Below are 27,110 nucleotides of genomic sequence, written 5' to 3'. Positions count from 1 at the left end.
TCTCCTCTGGCCAAAAGAACGAACATGGTGGAATTATGATTCACAAGTCAGCATGTGGAGTGATTTCATTCAGAACATTTCATCTAACTCCTTCTGCTTGGGATACTTTACGCTGGCATATGGTGGGGAGGAGGTGAATATAGTATGTTTAAATATACAGTACCATATTTTATTACATGTACATCTATATATTATGAAGTGTAATACTGAATATGAAATTGCTTTTATTACAATAAGTAAAAAATATTGTCACAGTCAATACATGAAAAGCAGAATTTTCTTATGTATCATTCAGTATATTGTAATATATTAACACAATATTTTTTGGTATATTTTCAATAGGCCTATGCATGAAATAATTTAATAAAAAGGAAACGGATATCGCTCTCTATACAGTTCACTTAGCCTACAGTCCAATCATATTAGAACTGTTGGTATTGTTATATACATGGATATACCAATACCATATTACATGAATGCAATGGCCAGACCCTGCATAATTTATGTTTTGTATGTATATATAGGTGTCCTATATTTTTACACATTATGCTTTTATTGCGTGTAGGCCTATATATCAACTTTTAAAAATCACTTTTTATACATGCACTTACTAACCACGTTACACATAAGAGCTTCATCTATCTGCCTGTCTGTCTAGGCCCCTTGCGTGAATTATAATTGGGGTTTTTGGGGACTTCCAGTCTGGGACATTCAATATGTGTGCCTGACTCAGTCAGATAGGTCTATGTAGAGCTCTTGAACATGAAGATTACGACGTAGTTACATGGGTGGGAAGAAATCAGGACCACCCATTCAAAGCGATGCCAGCAGAAGACATGCAGCGCCGCCCATGAGCGCGAGCGATACAGTTAAACAGATTATTTCAACTGGATCCCGCCACGGTCCGTTAATAATAATTTGCTAACTCGGAATGAACGGTGACTATTGCTCGTCTGACGGCTGAAAATAAATCAGCACATATCCGGATTGTTATAGCGCAAAAAAACAAAATAGCAAACGTCCTCACAGGGTAAGACAAGTTTCATGACTTCCGAAAAGTAGTTGGACTATCAGTAAGGAGAGCGCTGTTTCTTCTTTACCATAATGTGCTTACTTTGATGATAGTTAAACGTTTAGGTTTATCATAATCTATTTAACAACGATAAAGCTTGGCTGTCACTGCTATAACTTGGTATTTAAATATGTTGTATCGCAATACATAATATGGGATAGGCTACGGGGTGTGATACTGGACTTTATGTCAGTCTTTAAGACTTTTTTTTTTCTGCCACGTTTAGTATTTTAACAGCAATAGCATTTTCAAATCTCTGCAGAATAACACAATTAAAGATTAAACTGTTACAAGGCTTTAGATTAAAGTCAAGATAAAGAAATGTATGTGTAGTGCAGCCTGTATCCTATTATTGCTTCACCAATAAGGTACAAATGAGTGTCCAATTACTTTGTTGATTGATTGATTGATTGATTGATTGATTGATTTTGTTTGTATATTGATTGACTGCTTGAAGCACAAGCCTTTGGTCTTTGGGGAAAGAGAACTATTAGGCTAGATATCTTATAAGCTAATATTGATTCAGTTTTTGTACACTGTACAACTGTAGTGCTTTCTGCATTCATGAAGCTCAACAATGTAACCCTGTTTGCAAATTTATTGAATTGAATGTAGATTTATCAATAACTACAGAAAAAATTTTTTTTTCCCCAAACTAGCTATTGAGTGAGTAACCTGCTGAGTGAAGGGTCACATCGCAAACCATTACCTTATATTCTGAAGTATATTTTTCTTTTATTTGAACCTTTAACCTGGTTTCATGTTTATTTCATTTTTATTGTAAGAAAATAATGTCCCAGAAATCAGGGTTTTAAATTTTATTCAAACATGCAAAATAATAATTAAAAGGAGAAAGAAAAAATGAGGTGTTTAGGTGTTTTAACTCCTAATGCATACGCAAAGTGTCTGTGCATTACATGGAATGCAATAAATACATTTATATTATTAATAAAAATACTGAATGCAATATGAGCAAAGGGAGAAAACAGTTCATAATGACGAAATATGACCTTTGCATGACCTTTCCACTAATCGAGTCATCCTGATCTACTGTTCCACTGCAGACAAAACTACTATTAACAATACAGTAGATTGTTGTTGTCCCAAAAAAGTTCTGTAGCTTGAAAATTAAACTTGCCTCCAAAACACTAAAGAATCACATGCTTCAGGTCTCATGATTCTATTTATGGGCCATTCCCCTGTCTGGGTCGCCCCTCCACTTGCTCTTCTCCTTCTACATACAAAGTGGAATACATGTAAAGAATTTTATTGCATTCCATGTGTTCAGAACAATGCTGAATTCAATGCTATACAGTGCCTTGTGATTAACAAAGTTCAGTATGAAATGTGAATTAATTATGTAATGTTTAGGATTTGGTAGATGACTATGTAGCCTCTGTATCTCCATGTGATCCTATTCATAATATAGTAAAAACCGATTGCAATTCAGCAATGTGTTATGGTTCCATTCCACCCCTTATAAGGCTGGCTTTTGCTGCTTTGCGCTGATTGTTGTCTAATACATTCTCATCTTTAATCTAATATAGTTAAATAGTAGGACATGATTTGACTGACTTCCCTGACAAAAGTCCTTTGTTTGTCCGTTAATGTGGAGAATGTATAAGTTGTTTGCAGGCGAATAGAGCCTGCAGTGTTCACAGCAGCATGTTCTAGAGACTTTCTCTTCCTCTAAATCACATTATTTGCCGGTATGTGGAAAATACTGAACATTGTACCAGTTTGGGAGACAGAGCGCTGTCTGAAAATGTTAAACCAATTAGCACATCACAAAGTTAGTGCCTTTATGTCTGTATGTTCACAGACATCAGCATAGAAAATATAAAAATTGGCCTGTTCTGTGACAGTACATTTCTATTTATGTATTTAGCAGATACTTTTATCTAAAGCAACTTACAAAAGTGGAACAAAACCAATTTGTCAAATGTTTGTATATGGGATGTATAAGAAACCTGTGGCAGTATGAGCCTTTCAAATCAGTTTAAATTAGCCAATTTAATTTTTAACAGTTCACATAGTTATGAATATTGAATTTACTGAATGAATATTGAAATCTACTGACATCGGCTTGGCAGACGTGGATTATGTGTTTGAAGGGATGAAGACATCAATTCAGAGGTTATGTCTGGCAGAAATTAGAAAATGTAGGCAGAGAATATAAAATGTTTTCTGTCTGGTCTTTGCTGATTCCACAAGCTCATGTGCGACTATCAAACTTTCTCTCTTGCACCACTTGACACTTCAAATAATCTACGATGTTGAAGAAACATACTGTCATGTGCTGTTATAGGAGAGTTACCTAGCCTGACTTTGACAGGATCAAGTTGATAATTAAGTTGGAAATAGACTCATGTAAGACCAACCAAGGCCAAGAATACCCCAGAATACACACACACACACACACACACACACACACACACACACACACACACACACACACACACACACACACAAAGTGCTAGATATAATGAACTGAACATTCTGTTCATTATGCGGAGCTGAGCTTGATCACACCTTCACATATTGATTTGTCATGATAAATACTAAACGTATAAAAGAAATTGATATGTGATTTTACAGAGCGTATGGAGAATATATTGTTGACTAATACAACCCAGCCTTATTCTTAGTGCGGACTTAAGAATGTAAACAAATATCTATTCCTCTCCGGCATAACATAATTTTGAAAATGTATGTTTGAAAATGAGCAAAGACAATGCAAAAAAATGGCACTACAATGCTACAGTGTTGTTGTGGGTGGGTAACAGGGTGTTGTTTGGCTTGCTAAGCTGTTTTGAGTGGTTGTTAGTTGCTTGCAAGTCAAAAGTGCCCAACTCCAAGTATCTATATGACATGCTGGTGTCTAGTTGTGGCTAGGGTCCCTCCTTCAAAAAGAGACCTCTTAAAAGTAATAGCACACTTTTTCTGAACAAGATGCATAATTTGAGGTATTATTCATGTTTTTAGCACACACAGTGTGGGAAATGTACATACTTTCATTCTCATAACTTGATGTTGAGTATTAGCAGTAATAGCTGTGATTCTTTTTGAAGAAAGCACCACTATAATGACTCCACAATAATGCGCCACAATAATGACTCCTCTAGTCTCTGTTACTGGCCTTGAGAATCTGTTTTTACTCCCGTAAATCAGCTGTTTTTCACAGGAAGAGTCCATTTTCTGAAGCAGCTTTCAGAAACAATGGAAGGATGTTGCTGTTAACTGTCACAGCAGCTGTCCTCTTTCATGCTTTTTAAAAAATGTTCTAAGTAGTGTTTTACTAAGTAGTAGTTCCATTTACTAAAATTTTACACCAAAGAACTAAATAATGCTTTTGACAAATCTGTTTAAAAATTACTTACGCTCACATGAGATAAAAAAATCCAGTCGTGGCTTAAAATAGTTTTTTTATTGTATGTATCTTCCCCCCTTATGGTGCAACCATGTTGAAAGATCGGTTCCCTTTATTTTGGTAACCCCCATATTAATAGACACTTAGTTATGGAATAATGTAATCACGTGACAAACAAGGCTGAATGTTTTGCTATTCCAAGATGCAGCATACATGCCGATAGGTGTCAGCATAAAGTTAATGAGTCATCAGTCAGAATTTTATAAAGTATGGTTCAAGCCATACTAGCCAGTAAAACATCCTAAAAAATGTTCTTGGTGATCAACCCTCTTGTTGGAAAAGATAGCATTAATATATAGCATTAGCCTTGTTGTGCAGTCATCCAAACATGTATTCTACATGTACTTATTGATCTTGGAAGAGCACCCTCATGTTTGTTAAGCTTAAATATGATGTCATTGAATGTTTCCTGATAGGTGTGATTCTGTTGATACATGTCAAGAGTGCTGCATGCTCTATGTGTTGGAAAGCTGTTTCATTTTATATCAAGATAAATGCAGTTATGTTATATAATGTGTGTTTATAGTAGTAAACCTGGGCCTTTAGACAGGAAGAGTCTGTGAACAACAGGTGATCTATTCATCTTTTGTATGCATGCAGTTTAAGGGTGAGTTTACCTAAAATAGTAGATGCGACAATAATAGACAGACGTGGAAATAACAGTGTCAGTCCGCAACCAACTGTGCAAGAAACATTGAGAAAATGAGTGCAATTATGTGTACATTTTGTGACTGGAATTTCCAAAAGTAATAACTACTGATTATTTCACAAAAAATTGATCTCATAAAACAAACAAATACAGTTCTTCTCATGAATGAGTAATGTAGTTACTAGTAAGTGATTCAAACAAAACTCTGAATCTTTTTCAAATATTTGATGCCAGGAATTTCAAACTGGCAAATCTAGTGATTAGTTCATTTTTAAAAGTGTTTATTGAAGCAACAATTATTAGTTAAAACGACTTGTGAACATTTCCAAATTGTAAATGGTGCGCCTTGAGCCCTTGAATCTAATCCGATTTGAACTGGCAACCCTAACTAACCATCTCTTTGTGTGTGTGTTTTTGTGTGCAATATGAGTCAGATGTGCGCCTTGAGCCCTTGAATCTAATCCGATTTGAACTGGCAACCCTAACTAACCATCTCTTTGTGTGTGTGTTTTTGTGTGCAATATGAGTCAGATGTTCAGTTAACAGACTGTAGGTGTGCCGTCTGACGCTAAGACTAGTAAAAATGTAACCTATTATCATTTAATCAATATTGGTTTTCAGCATCTACAACTTTAAACATTGGCTTTTGTATCCTGAAAAATGAGCTAATTTCACTAGGGATGTCGTTTTTAGAGCATGTGCATGTGCTTCATTTCCTTGTTTATTTTTTCTTGCCTGGTTCTTGAGGAAGCAGCTTTTGCTCTATTGATCAACTGTCTAGCACTCACTGTCCTGAAAGACAATAGCTGCTTTTCCAGGAGACCCAGGGGTCTTATCAGGCCCACTTCCTTTCAGGAAAGAGCAGCTGTGTTGCTGCAGAGGCTGTGACACTGATAAAACAACAATGAAAGTATTCTAAAATAATTCCAAAGATGAACAGAAAAAGATATATTTAGCAGAATGCTCACATTACTCTTTAACATAAAACAAAGTAAATTGATATGGACAATGTAAAAGCTCCAAAATGACAAACAGCATAAAGGCATTGTAAAACTAATCCATATGAATCAAGCAGATTAATCCAAGACTTGTGAAGAGATATGATCTCTTTATGTGATGAACAGATATAATTTAGACTTTTATTCACATCTAAATGATTGACATACATAGAGCACATCAAATAAACACAGAAGTTTAAATGTGCACGTGATGAGATTGAGAACCAATAAACAACAAAATTAAGTTATTTACTGAAAATCTAATGGCTTGTCTTCAAACTATTCCCATCATATTGCTTCAGAAGATATGAAATATCTTTCCATTGTATGGAAAGGAGAAACTTGGGCATTCTGCTAAATATCTAATTTTGTGTTCTACTGAAGGAAGTCACATGGATTTCAAACAACATGAATGTGCGTAAATGATGACATTATGTTCATTTTTTTTTTGGTGTACTATTCCTTCAAGTCATGTGATTGCACACAAATTCCTGACAGTGCTTTAAGGTTGGCATCAGAAGGCTCTGTCAATGATTTTTATGGGACTGCCCACTCATGAAACAGCCCTGTTTTAAGTAAGATGTGTCCTTGCCCAGCCTGCAGAGTTCACATAAAATATAATGTGAGTAGAGACCTCCTGCTTCCTCTGCAGGAAAATGGGAGGGAGTGCTATGAGGTCACTTTCAAAACATGACTCCCATTCAGACAACACCACAGTGGAAGATTTGTTAGAGTTATTTGCCTGCTCTGAGAAGTCACTGTTCCCGTGTTCAAAGTGGTGAATATTATTCACAAAGCTCTTATTTTTATGGACCAGAACTAAATGAAAGAATGAAAGGTACAGGGTTAGAACACATATTTCTTCTGATTTGACTTGACAAGCAGTGAAATAGATGATATACAGTAAATAACAGTCAATCTTTTGACCTCACTTGATAGAATGTATGCTTCTCATCATCTTAAAAATCTAAAGATTTATCACTTAAAATAGTGTAGTTGACAAATATAAACTTTGTCTATATATACTTATGAATTTCTTTACAAACCTTTACAAAAAAAAAGAAAAAGAAAAAAAAAAGGTTGTTTTGGAGCAGATAATGAAAGATAAGCAGCGAAAAAGTGTCAAGGATATGTGGAAACTTCTTTTGTATGTTCATAATACTTCCCAGGAATCACTTCATGAAGTTGAATCAATGTCAAAGTGTCTCAAGTTGGAATCTTTGGAGAAGCTTAAATTAGTCAATACATAATTTACATACTTCATACGTGTTATTTTGTAGTTTTGATATTGTTACTATTATTCCAATTTTTTTTTTTTTTTTGGTGGGGGTTAAAGAATTCAACGCACAACATTTCTCATCACATTCAGTTTTGAATTACATTAATTATGCAAATAATAGCATATTTTCAATTAAAAATGGTGACATTTTATAAAGTTTATCGCTGAACATTACTGTCTGTTGCTGAACATTTCTATCCTAAAACAGTTGTCAAATATTCTTGCAAGAAACAGAAGCAGAGAGTGCTACACGGGTGTCTTAATATAACCACTGGTGCTCACTGGATGTGATGGAGGTAAACATCTTCTTCTTTAATGAAGAAGGCTGTGTTGACGAAACGCGTAGATCTACGTTTAACTTGTTTTAATGATTTAAGCCCAGTTCGTTAAAGGCTTTTTACTTTACCACGTGAGTGCCTTGGAAGTATTTTGTCTACATACACTGCCCTCCAAAAGTTTGGAAACACCCCTGGCAAAGCGTGGTTTTGGACGATATCAGCATAAATCCTTATCATTTTTTGGTGCAAATACATTACAGTAACTTGACATTATCATTGAAGACCAGCAATAATAATTTTCATTTTGATTACATAATAATGGCAATATATACATGTCAAAGTCAGACATGCCCCTTTGCCAGCTGTGATGCCTGGTTACTGGTTTAAACTTGGCCCAGGTTTGTAAAAGATTTTTGGGTCAGCACACCTTAATAGCTTCAACAATTGATTGCCAATTAAGTTTAGAATACAATGAACAAATTAGAACCCAGTTTAGGTCAGATAGCTGCTAATGGTGGATATTTTGATTAATCAAATTGTTTTTTTTTCTATGTATAAACTGCTTATATAATAAAATATGTTTTCGTAGTTTGTGTTGTCCCTTATCAGTGCAAAATTATCACAAATTAAAAAGGATTCATGCTAATATTGTCCAAAACCCTACTTTTCTAGGGCGTTTCCAAACTTTTGGAGGGCAGTGTATTTGTCCATTTCCAATTATTTGGAGGGGGACTTTTCCCCCTCAATGTCTATGGTGGTTACGGCCCTGTCTTGTAGTATAAATGTTCAGTTCTTTGTAAAACGGTGGATATGCTTTTGTTTTTGTGAGCTTGGCATGTTTGTAGCATGCTAGTTAAGAGGCGCAGAGTTAGACAGGAATGTGTTTTTCCCTTCTTGCCTTGTAATTAGGCTGTTACCAGCAGGCAAACACAGTGATACCTCTCAGCTCACAGCTGGAGGGACGGGGAAGTCCTGCAAGCTGCAAATCAAGAGAACACGCTTTGAGTTGACAGGCTAGACTGTAGTCACAGGGACTGGAAACCTGGTTAGCTGCATGCACAATGTGCTGCATTGCGCCAGACACAGTCAGTCTGTCCAATACAAAACATATTGAAGCATTCGAGTTTAGTCTCCACATGGTACCGTTACTTTGCTCAATCAGTGGAAAAAACAGCTTTGGCCTGTTAAATGTGATCAAACGGTACGCAATATGTTTTTAATTAGACACAGCCTTTGCCAGCAGGCCCAGCACTACTTAAACCAGTGTAGTGCTTCTGTTTTTTTTTTCTTTGGCCCAACAGTCTGCTCATTATATCCTGCATTTAAATGGTTTGCTGCCTTTGTGGAGTCTTTGTGCTCGAATGACATGTCCGAGCCTGGTCATATTAGCACTGTGTGAAAAAGGAAGTGTCTAGTGGAATGTGCCTGGGGCTCTGTGAAAACAGTTATGTGTAACATGCTTCCCCTCCTCTGTCAGAGGGTGTGTGTGTTTTAACTATATTTCCATGGCCTGCTATGTCCATTGGTATTGAAATTTAGCATCCTAAAGGATGTTCACAATATGTGTTATTAATAATATGTGAGGTGAGTGTTATATATTGAAATCATATAAAAATGTATGTAGTGGTGCCATGATACAGTGATACAGTATATTAGATGGCAATTTTGTACTGTGGGGACCACAATTAAAACTCAGATATAATTAATGAATGAGAAATATTTAAAATTCTGCTCTAAGGTCAATGATCTGTCACAAGATGAAGAAGATGAAGACGAAGGTACACAGGATCCAATACGAAGTGATTTTAATAATACATTAAACATAGGAACAGACAGAAGGTTTAACAGTGTGTGTGAAACAACACGCAAACGTCGACCAACAACTGAAGGGTGAAACAGAGCAACTTAAATACACAGTGATAATGAGATGATAACAAACAGGTGTGATGATTTGATGAGCAAAGAAACACTTGTGAGTGATGAAAACAAACTGAAAATCCATTAAAATAGAAACTAACTGAACATAAGTGTATCATGATCAAATAAGCAAATTTAAGACATTGAGTATTGAACCCCTTTGTACAAAAGGTCAGGATTTCTTCATTTGAGATGCAAAATGCTTTTTATCATTCTCAAATCATGCTGGAAAATATGATCATCAGGTTTTGTTCATGTCAGCTCAGTACTAAAATTGTTATGCTAAAAATATAAATTGGTCTCAGACTTTTGGACTCTACTGTACTGGTCCAAAACACACAGTAGCATCACCATGGTACCATGTCCAAAGAAAACTCCTGTATTCCCTCAGCAATATTCTGTAGATGCACTGAGCAGCAGAATTTTTATACTTCTTCATTGCCTATATTCTTGTCTGAAAACAATGTAATTAAGTTATTTGGCTTTACATAGCGTGTTGTACAATGATGTTTACAATCCATGCAGATGGCAAGCAATTTATAACTCAGCAAAAAGCAATTTATAAGTCAGTAAAATTAATAATGCTATAATACTATAATTGTGCAATACTACAATTACAATTTTGTAATTTAAACCAGAATATTGCACAGAGCAAAAGTAAAAATGAAGAACAGTAGAGAAATAGAAAAGCAGGTGCGACACGAGGCAGAAAATGCATAATTTTTCTATAAAATGTCTGGGAACATAAGCAATGAAACACCATACATAGAACGGCACAAATACCATCCAAGCATTAACAGTAATGCATAACCCAAATATACTACAAAGTAAAAAGATCATGGAATACAATGAGGCACACAATTTACTTGTTATGAGGGGTAAAGCTGTATTTTTTGTCAGCCAAGTCTTGTTTTGAAATTACCCATTAAGTTCGACTGGACAGCTAACCGCAATTTTGAGGTGATCACAGAAACCTCAGGACAATGTGTGCAGTCTAAAAACAACTGTTTCTATGACATAAGACCAGAGCATGTTTCAGCTAGAAACTGTGTCATCCTGGCTTATACATCATTGCTGTGATCTAATAAACATGCAATGCAACATGCATCAACACCATTACCTATCAGCCCATGTCAATTGTGACACTCCAGGACCATTGGCTCTTAACAACTGAACAACCCTTAAAACATTCACAGTGACCAGATATAGACCATAAAACCACATATAGACCAAAAACATCAATCAAATGGTTTAGAGAGGCTTTTAGGTTGCAGGTCACCAGCTCTGCAGCTCCCAAACAATTTTTTTCATTAGTCTTATGTTTCTATGGCACTGAAATTTTGTATTTTGCTTGCAGGTATGCTGATTTGTCCTCTGGAGGGGCAACAGAAGGCTCCATAAAATGACCCAATCAGTGCACATATCCTCCAAACTGCCAAGTAAGTAAATGTTTTACTCAGTAGATTAAAATATGTTTCAAGATGACCACACCTGCTATGTTGTGCAGTCGTGGCCTAATGTTTAGTGAGTCAGACTGGTAACAAGGCTTGACATTAACTTTTTTGCTCACCAGCCAATGTGGCTAGTGGTTTTCCAAAGTTACTAGCCACTCAGCATTTTCACTGGCCACAATTTTGCTGTTGGGAAATTACATTTTATATGATTAAAGCTGACTCTGGCATGCTTAAATTACTTGATTTTGAGTCATTTTACTTGATTTACAAGATTTAAAACCCTTTCAAACTTACAAATGCAGATTGACCACCCAAATCAAGACTATACATTGTATATATCAGATATGTACAGTTATTTTTGTTAGGCTATATAAAAAGAACAAAGAAGCAAATTACAAAGAGTAATTTAATTTTTTTTTTTTTTTCAGATACATAGGCTATGTTTATTTAGCATACATGTATACATGTATTTAACATTTTTTGATGTTTGATTAACATTAATGACAGAGGGGTATTTATTTGGGGGCTGCTGAATGCATGGATGTCATATCCATACTGACACATATCCAGTTTTTACCCACCTGTTTACGTCCACTTAGCCGTAAGCCATAGACGACTGTATTCACGTGAGATACTCCACACGATGCATTTTGACATCTGTGTGTGCGTGTATTCAGACGCAAGGAGAACTGAATCGCGCGCGACAGAGAGAGCGCGCGCACGCGAGCGCTTCTGTTGTGTCATTTAGCGCGATTCCGCCTATCCCACCTTCACTAACCGCAAGTTAATCGATAAAAAATTGTGACTGAATCGTAATTTTGTGATACGACAAGCTTGGCTACTTTTCATTTGGCTCTAGGCTGAAATTATATTCAACCCACCAAAGTGGCTAGTGGGAGTGGCTGTCTTACCCGCCACAGCTGAAATCTACCCGCATTTGGCGGGTTGGCGGGTGTTAATGTCAAGCCCTGCTGGTAACCCAAAGGTTGCGAGTTCAATTCTCAATACCGACAACTAGCAAGGCACCTAACCCCCAATCGCTTCCCATGCGCCACATCAAAAATGGCTGCCCACTGTTCCGGGTGTGTATGTCCACAGTTTGCTGTGTGCGTTTACTACTCACAGTTCCTAATGTGTGTGCACTAACTGGATGGGTTAAATGCAGAGGACAAATTCTGAGTGTGGGTTACATACTTGGCCTTTGTCACTTTCACTAACATATTTGCATTGCAGATCTGAGTGCCCCTTTTCATTGCTCTAATGAGGAAGAAACAGATCAAGGTGGCTCCTATTCTGTACAGACACCCTACGGATTCCAACTGGACCTTGATTTTCTCAAGTATGTTGAAGAAATCGAGAGTGGACACAGCATTCGTAGAGCTAATGTGAACCCTCGGAGGGGATCTCGGGGTGACCGTGGGCGGAATTTGGGTATTGGGGGTCGGACCAGTGGCTGGACATCCACTGAGTCCCTTTCCTCAACAACCAGTGAGAATGGCCAGACTAGCCAACCTTTTCTCCAGAGCCCAATTACATCACCTAGTAAATCACATCCACTTTCCCCATTACCAGTTATCAGTCCCAGTCAACCTACTTGGTCCAAAGTGCCACCACCACCTCCACCACGCAACCCTAGGGTAGAGAGAACACTTCTTGAAACTAGCCTTCGTCTGCAACAGGAGCAGAGTCAGTTTTCAAATGGTTTAGGCTCTAATTTGTCCGACCTTTCCAAAGTGAGTTCCAAAGCCAGTGGATCTAATAGGGACTTCTCTGTAGCTTCTTCCCAGCTTGCTTCAGATGCTCACTTGCTACAGATATCACCTGTTGTGCAGACCCCCCTCTCTGGGATCTGGACCAGAGCCAGTCCTCAGACATCTGGAAGGAGCACTCCAGCCTCCAACTCAGGAACATTGCCTCCTGGGCAGCTTCAGACAGTGCGAGAACAGATGGCCACTGCCCTTAGGCAGCTGAGAGAGATGGAAGAGAAAGTGAAAGGAGTACCAGCTCTAGAAAGAGAAGTTGCCATGCTCCGTGCAGAAAAGGAAAGGTTGGCTCTGGAACTTCGAAAGAAAACAGAAGAACTTGATACAACGCTCAAAATGCAAGTCTCCACTGAGGCAGTAGTGGGAGCCTTTCAACCAGGACCCCTACCATCGCCATCACTTTGGAATAAAAGGCCAGAATGCAAAAGTGATGAACAAGACAAAAAGGAAATAAGGAAACTAACCACTACTCCTGTAGAAAAAAGATCCATATCAGTAGGTAGTGACATTCCTCTTGAGGCTGTGGTAGTCTTCAATCGTCAAGCACTCAAGGATGCTGCTGTCGAAACTACTATTGATGTTTGTCATGCAGCTATTGAGACTGAGGCTAGTGTCATGCATGATGAGGGAATTCAGACTGGAGTGGATACAGAAGATGTGGCAGTCTGGGTAATAGAATCATTTCTAGGGTTAAAAAGTGAGACAGAACGAGAAATTGATACCCTGCAACACACTATCAAATTTCAACAGGAGTCAATCCAGGTTCTTGAGACACAATTAACTCAGGTCAACCAAGATCTTGAAGCTTTAAGGGCTCAGGAAATTGAGAGGACATCCAAGATTATGTTGGACAAAGAGACAATAGCGAAACCAGAGACAGTCAATGCCCAAATGGAAACATGTCCTGCTGAAGTTTGTTCAGTTGGAGTGTTGTTTCCAGATGTGACTGACCCGGAGTACATTTCAAAAAATGACCAAAGCATTCAAACAGATCCTGTGGAAACTTCAAAGGAAAAAAACGTGGCGCTAGTAAGCATTGGTATCCAGTGGGAATCTCCCTGTGTCACAGATATACAAGACAGTGAAGAACAGACAACTTCTGCAGAGAGTAAGCATTGTTATTTTTAAATGTCAATAGATTTTTTTGACTTTCGTAAAGCATGTTCATGGTCATACTATGCACAGTTATTCCAAAGAAAAAAATTGTCTTATTAAGATAATTGCTCTGCTTTTGCAGTGCGACTATACTGTTGTAGGTTATGCAGCCTCTCTAACATGTTGCCATTAGTTAACAAACACAGTAACAAACGCAGAAATAATTTAAAGTCGCTTACTATTCATGTAATACAGGTCACGGCACGATTCAGTCAATTCAGAATGGATAAACTCAAATCCCACCATACATTTATTTCTTTATCTCAAAAGTATTGAAAATGCTGTTTCATGTTGATTTAAATAAATCTGGAAAACCCCTTTAACAGTGATTTCTTTGCAATAAAGCTGCAGGCCCTCTGAAATCTATCATGAAGAGGAAGGATGGGAGTGGCGCTGGTGCAGTTTCCAGTGGTGGCAAAAAGAGCTTGAAGTTTGTTGGAATTCTAAATGGAGGGTGAGTTGCTAGAGCAGATATTTAAATAATGAAATATTGTTAGGCATGATACAAAGTGCCTTTACCATAATAACATCAATGTCATCAACTGCGTCCCACAACTTATTGCTTTTATAAAATGGCAACAACAGTAATATCATAAAATACAATTACATTTATGAATTACAATAAATACTTTTATGCCAAGTAACAAATGTATGTATATCACTGGCTTCCAACATGGCTCTTCTAATTTGATGATACTATACTGAATTTCTCCACCTAAAATCTTGCAGGTATGAGTCGACCTCTAGTGAAGAGGATGAAGAAGAGGATGAAGAGAGTTCCTCTGATGGAAGTGAGGCTGGTGCATGTTCAGACAGCAGCGTGGAAGAAGAGGCAGCTCTAGAGGATACATCTGAAGAAGAGATGAATATAAATGTGGATGAAACTGATAGTGATGAAAACATGCCAGCTGGGACTGAAGATTTAAAGGATCAGGCAGAGGAAGTAAAGGAAAAGTAAGTGCCTGTAGATTTGTGTGATGACATGTTCATATCATAAAACAGTTTGCTTTAAATTAATCTCTGTGCTAGAAAAAAATTAAGGTCCAAAAATATTGTTGACTCACTTGTACTACAATTTAAAAAAATATATTATTTTTTTTATAAAAAAAAAGGTGATGAGCATCAAATGTGTCCTGAAAAAAGCAATCTAAGAATGTTTAATATCGGAAAAAAAGGAATTTGCCTTAAAAGTGATTTCTGAGAAACGCTGTTGAATGTGGCAGTAGTGGTAGGAGGCTTATGAATGTATATATATACACATGATGAGGGAGGAGAGAGAGTGAGCAAGAGGTAGATTTGAAGAAAGGTTGTAGAAAGAGAGATGGCTGAGAGACATTACAAAAGAGAAAAGCTCAGAGGAAAATCACTGAAAAAATAAGGGTTATGATCAGGTAAGATCTTTAGGACCTGCGTTAATATTAAGTAGAGAAGCTTTCCAGCCCTGGAGAGACCTAAGCAGGAAGGCCTGAAACAGACACAGAGTTTGCGTTGTTTTGGCTCCATACGTGAGTAACATTGTTTCACAGAACCAAGATGTGCTGTTGTTGTTGTTAGCTATAGTAACAGGACAGTTTTTAGTTTCATTGTTTGTCTGGAGCTGCTGTGCTGCTGGCAATTAACAAACTCTTGCTTGTATATACTTATGTGTACTGTTTGTTCAATTTTTGTTCTTCCTTGTTGTTCGTCAACTTCGCATTATTTTTTGCGAAGCATTATTTTGCTTCTCTTCAGCTATGATAAAAAGACATTCGCACATCTTCGTGCATTTTGGAGGCAGAGCAATGAAGGGAGGGGTATGTTTGTTTGGGTTGATTTCAAATATCAAGGGCCCTATCATACACCCGGTGCAATGCGGTGCCAGGCACGACGCAAGTGGTTTTTGCTAGTTTCAGCCTGACGCGGTTATCATTTTTACATCCTGTGCCACGTTGTTTAAATAGTAAATGCATTTGCGCCCATTTGTGCGACCATGGGTGTGCTGGTCTGAAAACAAAGTGTGTTCAGGTGCATTGTTGGCGTGTTGCTATTTTGAGGTAACTGAAACAGACTGCGCCATTGACCGACTGAAACCTGGTCTAAAGTCAATGCCGCAATATTTGTTTTGTTATTTAAAGAACGTGTTAGTAATATGCGCCTATATGCAGGTGCACAATTTGCATACACTCTGTTTATTACACACAGAAACGTGCAGCAGCACACAAACATGCCAAATATTAAAAATATAATGATTACAGTGTAAAAGATTATTATTGTGTGCATAATGATAAAAATGCTTTGGTGGAATCCCGCAGATGGTCTGCTCGTGCGCATTAACCTCGTTCTCAAGCAGATCCGTTTCCTCACTACAGAAGAGTTTAGTTTTTCCGCTGGCAAATTCCGCCATGTAAATAGTGAATCTGCCATGTCGCAAGCACAACTGACTTTTAAAGGTGCTAAAGAGGATGTTTTGTTTTATACATTTTTGCAATATTACTTGAAACTGTCTTTACTAACTGATAAAAGACTATTTATTAGGTGCACTGAAAGGAATAATATTAATATACATCATCTGTGCACGAGGTAGGGCCTACGCGATCATCGCGTAAACGATTGGCCCTCTGGCTTGTCAATCACTGCCGTGACGTTCCTTGTGAGAGACGTGCGCGGATTGGCCCTCTGGCTTGTCAATCACTGCCATGACGTTCCTTGTGAGAGACGAGCGCGGCTGCGTGCTCCAGTAACTTTCCACACTCCACAGGCGCCGCATGCAATGTTTTTGTCAGGAGACAGGAGTAACAACTGCAGATTATGAGTAACCTGCGGTGAGTCCGACATAATGAAACCACTAACACAACACAGCGAATGCCGGTGGTAAACACTCGTGTTCCAATACGAGTGTTTATGAGTTTTGGTAGCCGTTCCTTCGAAGGAGGGGGGTTGTTCTTACGCATGCGCTCATTTCAAAAACTCAGTAACATTCTTTGGTTTCTCAGTCGACGAAAAGATCCTCTTTATCACCTTTAAAGGGAATGGGAGATGAGACTTCGATTGGTTTATTGCACGTTGCACCCAAAACACACTCATTACTCATTAAGAGAATAAGGACAACCCTTTTAGACCATGCACCAGGCGCGCCAACCATTTTCCCCATCCTTAAACTAGCAAAAATGGATTTGGACACTCACTAAATGCACTTGCGCCGTTCGCTTTAGACCATGCGCTTAGATCATTAAAATAGGGCCCCAAGTGTTTCTTTTACTGCACCTTTAATTAAAAACAGAATAATTTACCCAGTATTTGAATGTGCTATATATTTTTTATGCTTATTAGAGTATCATGTACTTAGCCTAGCAAAATGTTAACATTAAACTATTGAAATCAATTAAGTGTCAAGTTTGCTTATTAAGTGAGAAGCTATTTGTGTGGTGTGCAGAGTATTTATGTAATGTGTAATCACAAATATATTACATATTTGTGATTTATGTAATCACAAATATATTACATATATATACAAAACTAAATGGACATTATCTTACAGGTTTGAACTAAGTGCCAAAATGCGTGAAGCTTGTCTAATTTTGAAGAACCACCTTAATGACGGAGCCAAATCAGTAAAGAGTAAAGAAGTGGTAGGAACAAATTACACACATTTCATTTAGTTCATATTGTGGTCATTATTCTAAATGAATCAATTCATTCCGGTCAAACTTGACAATAAACTATTAAGTTGCTCTGTTAACTTACACAGTTGTCCAGCACTCATACCGTTCAATTGGAGTGGTTCCGAGTATCCAGTGCAAAGATGGCCCAGCCATTACGTGTGTCAAATTACCTGATGGCTTTCTCAGAGGTCTCCCCCATCCTGCTGGAACACGTAGTCAACATGACTGACGGCAATGGCAACACTGCTTTACACTACAGCGTCTCCCATTCAAACTTCACTGTTGTGGACCTGCTGCTTGACACAGGTTAATAGAATTCAGTTTTTTTTTTTTTTTCTGACACATCAGAATAACATGGTAACAAGCAATGCAATACCAAAACTGAGATTATAACAATCAGTATCTAATAGAGTTCCTGAATTCATTCTTTTGCAAGGGAATTAACGTAGTGAACTAATGTAAGTTTAAGAATTCATAAATATTTGGCGTCCCTAAAATATACAGCTAGCACAGTTGAATAAAGGCCTGTTCACGCCAAGAATGATAACCATAATGATAATGAATGATAAAGACATAGTCAAAAAAATAGTTCTAAATATAAAAGAATAGCAGAGTCCACATCGCAACTACAACGATAATGGCACAGAGAAACAATATAATTTGAATCATTTTCAGAATGATTTTTCAGCTGAAGAACAATAAAAAACATTGGCAGCCAATCAGAATCCATCCTGAGCATTTAAAGCAGCAGACGACAAAAATGCTGTATGCACTTAGAATAAACAGAATGATACCGCTGGTGTGTACGCTAATACAGTTATCGTTATAGTTATCTTTATAATTATCATTCTTGGTTTGAACGGGCCTCAAACCATGGGAAAATGCACCCAGCTACATTCCTTAGCTTAATGCTAAGAAAAGTATGTTTTTGTTATACAGAGAATACTGTTTAATGCATATTGCCTGCAATGATAGTCATTTCCAACAGTAATAATACAACATTGTGGTCACATGGCCTCACTATATTGCACATTTAAGTGAGTGTTGTCCTTTTGTTACCTTTTTTTATCATTCAAGTTTGTGTATTTTACTCTTGTCCATTTGTGGAGGTCAAGTTTTATTTAAGTAAGTTTAAGTAATTTTTTAAGTACAGAAAAGTGCATTTTTATAGACTATATGCTAATGAGCTGTTCTGAGTTGTCCAATAGTTTGGGACATTGTTACAATACATCGTTACAGGAAACTTCAGGCAATGCATAATCAGCTGTGGATGTGTTCATGTGCAGGCATGTGCAATGTTGATCAGCAGAATAAAGCCGGATATACAGCTGTGATGCTGGCAGCCCTTTCAGCAGTGAAGGAAGAGGACGACATGGCAGTGGTCCAGAAACTCTTCCGTCTGGGCAATGTCAATGCCAAGGCGAGCCAAGTAAGTCACCCGGTTAATTAGATATTCATCTGAGATTATATCCTCTGCTAAATATGACATTTCAACTCGCACTTAAAAATAAAGGTTCATCATTGGCATCTATTGCTGAAGAATTTAACATCCATGGATTCTTTCCATTGCACAAAAGGTCCTTTATAGTAGACTATTCACTGAAAGATTTGGGGAAACTAAAATAGTTCTTTTTTGGCATCACTGCAAAAACCCCCTTTTGGAACTTTTATTTCTGAAGTATAGATAGATGCTTGTTGGACATGGTATGCCCGCTTTCATTTTTATACATTTCTAAACTCATTTGGTGAAAGATTTGCTAAAGGAAATAAAACAGTAACAGAATTTTCTCCATTAAATATGGAATACATATACACTACAAGGGCTTGACATTAACTTTTTTGCTCACCAGCCACTGTGGCTAGTGGTTTTCCAGAGTTACTAGCCACTCAGCATTTTCACTGGCCACAATTTTGACATCGATACCATGGGAATAAACTGCCATAAAGATATTTTTAATATTATCTCATAATTTAGCAGCAGGTATATTAGGCTGCTGTCACTTTAAGACCTGACGCACAGATCCATTATACTGTTACACATGCGTGTTCTGTTTACGTTTACTTAAAATATTCACATGAATACTCACCAAGACCAGCATTTTGACATTATTTTGCATGTATTTGACTGTTTAAATGCAATAAGCAATGAAAAAGAACTCAATTTAGTTCTGAGAGTTGGCTTTATGTGCGTGCACTTTGGGTGTGAAAACAAAATCTGCGGGAATGAGTAAAATTATGCACAATTTCTGCAATCCAAGTGAGTGAGGGGAGGCGGGATTGTGTGTCAACTCGCTGTCAGAGAGATGAGAGAGCAAGAAAGAGCAGCTGGTATTGTGTATCTATTCTGCAGGAAAATTAGTATTGGAAGCGTTTCAGATATTTTAGTATCAATATGTATCGAAAAATTTATATTTTTGACAACACTACATTGCACTTGGCTTTTTAAAAGACTACAATTGAAAAATATATATATTATATATAAATTCCAAAGTGGCTAGTAGGAATAAAAACAGCAAAAATGTTTTCAGCATTGATAATAATAAGAAATGTTTCTTGAGCATCAGATCAGCATTTTAGAATGATTACTGAAGGATCATGTGACACTGAAGACTGAAAATTGTGCTTTGCCCCAACAGGAATAAATTCCATTTTACAATATATTAACATATTTTTATATTTCACAATAATACTGTATGTTTAAACAAACAAATGCAGCCTTGATGAGCATAAGAGACTTTGTTCAAAAACATTAAATAAGCTTTACCGACCACAAATTTTTAAATAGTTAGAGCTGTTTAAAAGATTTTCTGATATTAGCCAACATTTTGAACACAAAAGAAGATATTTTAAAGAATGTTGGTAACCAGACAGTTGACGAAGCACATTGACTTCCATAGTATTTTTTTTTTTTTCTACTATCAATTGTCCGGTTACCAACATTCTTCAAAATATCTTCTTTTGTGTTCAACAGACAAGAGAAACTCATACAGCTTTGGAACAACTGGAGGGTGTGCAAGTAATGAGAAATTTTTTATTTTTGGGTAAACTAACCCTTTTAAGTGTCCCTTATGCTCTTAAATTTATGGATGTCATTTCATTAGATTAAAAAACAAACAAACAAACATAAAAATGTGACATTCATTTTAAAGAAAGTTAATAACAGCCAAAATGGCTCACAATAGTTAAGTTCTGATCTGAGATGAGAACATTTGCAGATGCCACTTGTTTTGATATTTTGTATGTAATACCATGAAATTATAATTGCATTCATGCATTTAGTCTGGCTTAATTGCCAAAATACACTTTGGTGGCTATTGGGGGCTATATATTACTGCATTTTTAGAGTGTAAGTTAATGAAAGGGATGCATTGATTGCCAGACAGCATAGACCCTTTAGATGAGCACCTATCTTTTGGTTTGTCTGTGGTTAGGCAGGACAGACGGCTTTGATGCTGGCCGTGAGTCATGGGCGGCAGGAGATGGTGCGCGCACTGCTTGAATGTGGTGCTAATGTGAACATCCAAGATGACGAGGGGTCCACTGCTCTGATGTGTGCAAGTGAACACGGTCGAGCTGAGATTGTCTCCTTGCTGCTGGAGCAGCCGGGGTGTGACATTTCGGTTGTGGACAATGTGAGTACACCTCAAATACTTTTACTAAAATATGTACTGTTTCTGCATAATACTCTACCTTAAAATAAAGCCATAATTAACTAAATTGTTGGTCACGCTAACATTCAAACGAAGGTCAACATACTATTTAAGAATGATTCCACAATGCAGAGAGCTCAGCTAAACCTTCTAATTCCAGTGTGACAAATGAAGAGAAAGACATTTTAGCCATGATTTTTTTTTTTTTTTTTTTAGCATTGACTTTCTTTCCTTAAGATTTTAATTTTTCAATGATATATGCTTATTATAAAGCGACTTTGAGTTTGGGAAAGTTTGTCATACTTGATTGAACTAACAAGATTTTGGGTTAAAAATGCATCACCATTTTTATTTTCAATATTATAAATGAATGCAATAGAAGCTTGTTTCTGCCTCAGAGGGGAAAAAAACTATATCTCTGACTCTATATCTCACAATTGTGACTTTATTTCTCTTGTTACTTTATATTATCACACAATTTTTCTTTCTTTTTTTTTTTTTTTTAAATTGATCTCACAATTAAATATTTTATTTTTTATTTTGAGGTAGAAGCAGATATATGGTGTATTTAACATTTTGATTTTATTTTTCTAAAGTCATTTCCTGTGGGGTCCAAAGTAATTGTGTATGTTTGAAATCCAGTGCAGTCGCTTGTTTCATTATAGTAGGATATTGTACTGGATGTTTTACAGAAAATTATGGGCTGATTGCATTAACTTCTTAGACTAGTCATACAAGTTAGTCATCTAATTTTTTTTTTTTTTTTCAAGACTGGTCATAACTGTTTTAAGACAGTCATTTGAATCCAAAAAGAAAGACTGATAAGCCCCAACCATTTGCTAGTTCGTCAGACTAGTTCTTAAAGAGACAGTTCACCCAAAAATGAAAATTCTGTCATCATTTACTCACCCACTTGTTGTTCCAAACCCGTAAGACTTTTGTTCATCTTCGGAACACAAATGAAGATCTTTTGATGAAATCTGAGAACTTTCTGTCCCTCCATAGACAACTACGCAACTACCACTTTAACGCTTCACAAAAATAATCCATATGAATTGAGCAGTTTAGTCCAAATTTTCTGGAGACACAATCACTTTATATGATCAACAGACTGAATTTATTCACATATAAACATTTATCAACTCACACATCAGTTGTGGTAAACAAAAGCTCAAGCATGTTTGCTTCACGTGCGAGAACCAATGAGGTTCATTCTTGTGTGTTACACAGCACATTTGAGCTTCCGCAAAAACCAATGAGGTGTCAAGTAGGTTCGGTTGAGCTTCTGTTTATGTTCGCTGATCATTGTTTGTCGCTGTCTAAGGAGGGCCAAAGGCTCTCAGATTTCATCAAAAAGATCTTCATTTGTGTTCCAAAGATGAACAAAAGTCTTATGGGTTTGGAATGACATTAGGGTGAGTAATCAATGACAGAATTTTCATTTTTGGGTGAACTAACCCTTTAAGATCCACTATGTTTATGCAACTGGCCCGATGTCAAGAAGAAATAAGTCACACCCTAAATGTTGCTGGATTCGGTAACCAGTGTTAAAGCATCCAACACGAAAATGCATTATGGTAAATTTATGCCCTTTGGCTTCTTTCCTTTAGGATGGGAGTAATGCTCTCTCCATTGCCCTGGAGGCATCCCACAATGATATTGCAGTTCTACTTTATGCCCACATGAACTACTCAAAAACGCAAGCGGAAGTAAGTCCTCTCGCACTGACCACTTTTGCAGCCTGTAAGATCAAGCAGCAGGATTTGGGCAGTTTTATTACTTTTAATAGTCACTCTACAAGACTTGTTAAAGTGATGTAAGTGAAACAAGATATTCATTCAGTAAAATGTAGGACGAGACTTGATTTTACCAGTTTGGGATTGATTGGGTCATGAAAAGTGAGTGTTACACACCAGAATGGAGCCAGATGTGAATGGGAGTTTGTTGAAACAATGCCTAAATAGCTGTTTGGCTACTGGTTAATATTATCCAACTGTCCGCGCAGACTGACTGACATCAGAGTAAAAGGAAATTCATTTCAGAAGCATGTTTATTTAGATTTTTTTCACAATTAGAACCTATTTTGAGAATGTAAATAGTGTAAATTCAGATTTCATGTTTATTTTGAAAGTATGTACTATTAAATCTGCTGTGCTTCACCAAAAAATGTATTAGTACATTAATTCATAATTATTAAAATTGTATCATTCATGTGAGAAATCAGAATATTACCATTGTGGTTTATCGTGTAACTTTAACAACTTTTGTGTTTGTTCTTTATTCAGGTGTCACCTAAAGCAAACCCCCGGGTCCCGTCCAGTCCTAGAAAAACATGGCCCTCAGAGTGACATAAGTACATTAAGTACTTAAGTACAAAATGGATAGAAAAACAAGATTATCTACTTACTGGAAGATTAACAATGTCTATGTTACAAGTTTATATATATAAATATATTGTATTCTCTGAATACTTTTTTATCCACATATTTAATGCACTATACTGCAACATTACTATGTAAAATATTATAAACATTAATGCAGGTAAGATCAAGAATTTTACTTTTAATCTTCAACAGGTGTATTTACTATAGTAAAATTATTGTACTACCATGATATCAGTGTTTAAATAAGGAAATAAGGTATTTGGGATGATCGCAGCTTAGCTGTAATGTTATTGTGATTACATAGTTCACAAACTGAACATTTGTTTTGATTAGCGGTTTAATGTTTGGCTCTGCTCAGAAATACTCAAGTGCAAATTATGATGTATAACGTGTCCTGTTGTTCAGATATGAGCAGGAAGCATTGGAGCAGATTAGGGTGAATCCTTTATTCTACTTTTGAGAAACTCAACCCCTCAATAATCATTAATCACACTCATTGTGGCTTCATAACGCAGGCAACCTGTGACCCTGTAATTACATGCTGTTTGAAAAAAGGCAGCAACAAACACCTACATGGACTCCACCCTTGTTTTCTACCACCGTTCTGCGTTTATTTTTATCCTCCAATCTAATTGGAATAACAAGCCATTACATATGTAGTCTGTCATGTCTGGATCTGATGGTGGTATTTTTGTTCCCTTGTGATCTGTTCTTTGAACTGAAAGGACATCGTCTGACTTTTAAAAAGAGAAACATTTGCCTTCTAGTAATCTTGACCAATCACAGAAAAGTTAAACAGAATTGGACTTAAAACTAAAAGAATGAAATCAGCCAAGAATAAATCCAAAACATATTTAGACAAATCAAAAAAAGTGGTATTTGAAAGAAAAATAGCACTTTTCAGATCTTAAGTTTGAAATCATGACACTGTGGTAATAGGACACATTTATAGACATTGTTAATATGATTAACTAGTCTGTGGACACTTGCGCAAGATTTCTTTTCCATTTAGAATTATTTGCTCGGTTCATTAACGTCAATACACTGATAACTGAACTCAGCACTTTACGCAAATTAAGAAACCAGGTGTTGAGTTAAATACCTGTAAAATCTTAAACTTAACTAGAATGTTTACTGTAGATTTCAAATACAATCTTTCATTTTGTCCAAAGATGCTGCAGCAGCAATGCAAGCAGGCAAACGTCCTTTAGTTGCTCATTTAAACATATTCTGATGTATTCAATTGTACTTTTTTTTTTACCATACATTTACAAGTATGGTTTTGTATCATTTTATGTCTGTCAGTATTTTGTTTATTGTCTATTGCTATGGTATCTATGCTTTGTTTAAATGATTGTATCATGATATGCAGCTTTTGCTATTTAAGTTAGCATTTTTTTTTTTTTTTTTAAATGTATAATTAAAGGAAAATTATTTAATGCCATGCAGTTACTTATTAAAAGAATGCACCTACACAACAATAGTGAATTTTGGTTATATAAACATCACACTGACCAATAAATCAAAGCCTGGATCCAGTTTAACAATACAAAAAGAATTTTACATAACATTTGCAGTCAAAAGGTGAACCTACCTGCATCTGTATAGCCAACTAGTCAAAATGCATATCTGATGTCACTAAAGTATAGTAAAAGGTTAGCAAAATTGTCACCGTGATTTCGCCAAGACTTGCTTGGATCAACATCTTTTGTTGATCCTGGAACATTCTTGTCCAAAAAACATAGTCCTATCCCTAAACCTAACCCTAACTTATCCTTTAAATCAAAGGGAAATGATAGGTGAATAACACTTATGTAGAAGCACCTAACCCTCTTGTTAGCCTAAACTTGATATTAACTGTAAACCTATCCCTATTTTTGGATTGGCTGACTGGTGAAATCACATTCACCATTTCGGTCTACATGCTGTGTATCCTCTTGGCATAGTTAGTCTTGATGTTACACCTAAATGTGGCCTTTAACTCATTGTCTCAGGCTGGACCCCAGTCTATTTCTACTGTACTGAAGATGATCATTACCTCAACTACTAATCTGCACAGTATTTTCATTACAGAGATTTCTCAAGAATTGCATGGTTGCTTAGCCACTGTACTGCATAGCTCGGTCTTCAAAATGTTTATGCCTTTTCTCCATTTCAACTCAATTAAAATGAACTGTCTCTTGGACTGACAGATCTGGGGCTGAGTGGGTCTTGTCTTGACTGAAGAAGTAGACTGAAGCTATACACCTGCAAAGATGTATGGTCATGACAAATATGCAACAGTAATGGTGTTTTAATATGAGAACAACTTTTTGTGGAAGTTTGTGCAATAAGTTACATGCAATGCTGTCTGTGCAAGTTTCTTTCTCACTCCAGTCTAAAGCATTTGGCATTACACAGGTTGGTCTTCTGCCTTACAGTTGAATATGTTCACAACCATGAGCCTAATATTATTGCTAAAATCAGTGTATCACCAGAATGATGCTTTCACATCTCAATATTTGAAGCATTTAAACAGGACTGAGGACTTCCAAAGTGTTGGGCAGCACTAAATTTAAATGTAACACTATTTCAACAGTCAGACATTCTACTTGCTATTAGTAACTACATGACATCCACCAGTCATTAGAGTATTAGGAGACTGTCTACTTAATATCTGCTGATACTTTATTTTCATGATCCCCAAAAGAGATGTGTAACTTTACAAAAACATGTCAAGTTATTCTATTAACACTAACCCTAACCTAACAGTCTACTAATACTCAGAGTTAGTTGACATGAAATTGCAAATTAATGAGAGTTGATGTATGGTTGCAAAGTTATAGTTAGTAGAATATCTAAAGTGGACTATCAAAATAAAGTGTAACCGATTTAAATTAAACGTACTTAAAGATTTATTAACACATCATTAAAACTGCCATAAAAGTTCAATGAATATAAATCCTGTAAAAAAAAAAGAAAAAAAAAAAAGAAAAAAAAAAAAAAGCTTGAGGTAGTTAGACTTTGACAGTCTGTTTGGAAAATGCTGTGAATCATGCCAGCTACTCATTTCTTTTGTTTCCTTAAGGAAACAAGTCCATTCATGTTGCTAAACTGCATTCAGATCCACGGTGGATGCAAATAAAAAGCAGGACAGCCATGTTTCAAGAACAAACAAATCTTCAAGAGGTCATAACCATTTCCTCCTGAAGTTCACCAAGAGTTCTGCCATTTATTTTGTGACCATTTTCCACCCCCTCTCTTGACTAAAACTTGCTGCTCATTGCCTTCTGTAACTCTATATGTAAATAAGCTCTGTTATGATTAGTTAACCTCTTTGCATGGAAATAATTGGGGTAGGACATTTTAACATGTTGACAGTGAAATCACAAACTTGAAAAATACAGAACAAATCAGTTTTGCAGTTAAAGGGTTAGTTCAAGCAAAAATGAAACCCTTAT

The 27,110-nt window shown here is 36.5% G+C and overlaps 1 protein-coding gene across 1 annotated transcript; it reads left to right on the top strand.

Moving 5' to 3' along the window:
• The first annotated feature begins 807 nt into the window (after positions 1 to 807).
• Positions 808 to 25,145, top strand: kank3 (KN motif and ankyrin repeat domains 3). The gene is made up of 11 exons (XM_048210759.1): positions 808 to 1,030; positions 10,981 to 11,062; positions 12,311 to 13,948; positions 14,341 to 14,449; positions 14,725 to 14,949; positions 17,513 to 17,603; positions 17,723 to 17,942; positions 18,923 to 19,065; positions 21,068 to 21,268; positions 22,897 to 22,995; positions 23,572 to 25,145. Exons 2-11 carry the CDS (start codon positions 11,026 to 11,028, stop codon positions 23,632 to 23,634), a joined length of 2,826 nt encoding a protein of 941 aa, XP_048066716.1. The 5' UTR covers positions 808 to 1,030; positions 10,981 to 11,025; the 3' UTR covers positions 23,635 to 25,145.
• The last annotated feature ends 1,965 nt before the right edge of the window (positions 25,146 to 27,110 follow it).

This window comes from Megalobrama amblycephala, linkage group LG12, assembly GCF_018812025.1.
Source record: "Megalobrama amblycephala isolate DHTTF-2021 linkage group LG12, ASM1881202v1, whole genome shotgun sequence".
Taxonomy (NCBI): Eukaryota; Metazoa; Chordata; class Actinopteri; order Cypriniformes; family Xenocyprididae; genus Megalobrama; species Megalobrama amblycephala.
This window is presented reverse-complemented; position numbering and strand designations above follow the sequence as displayed.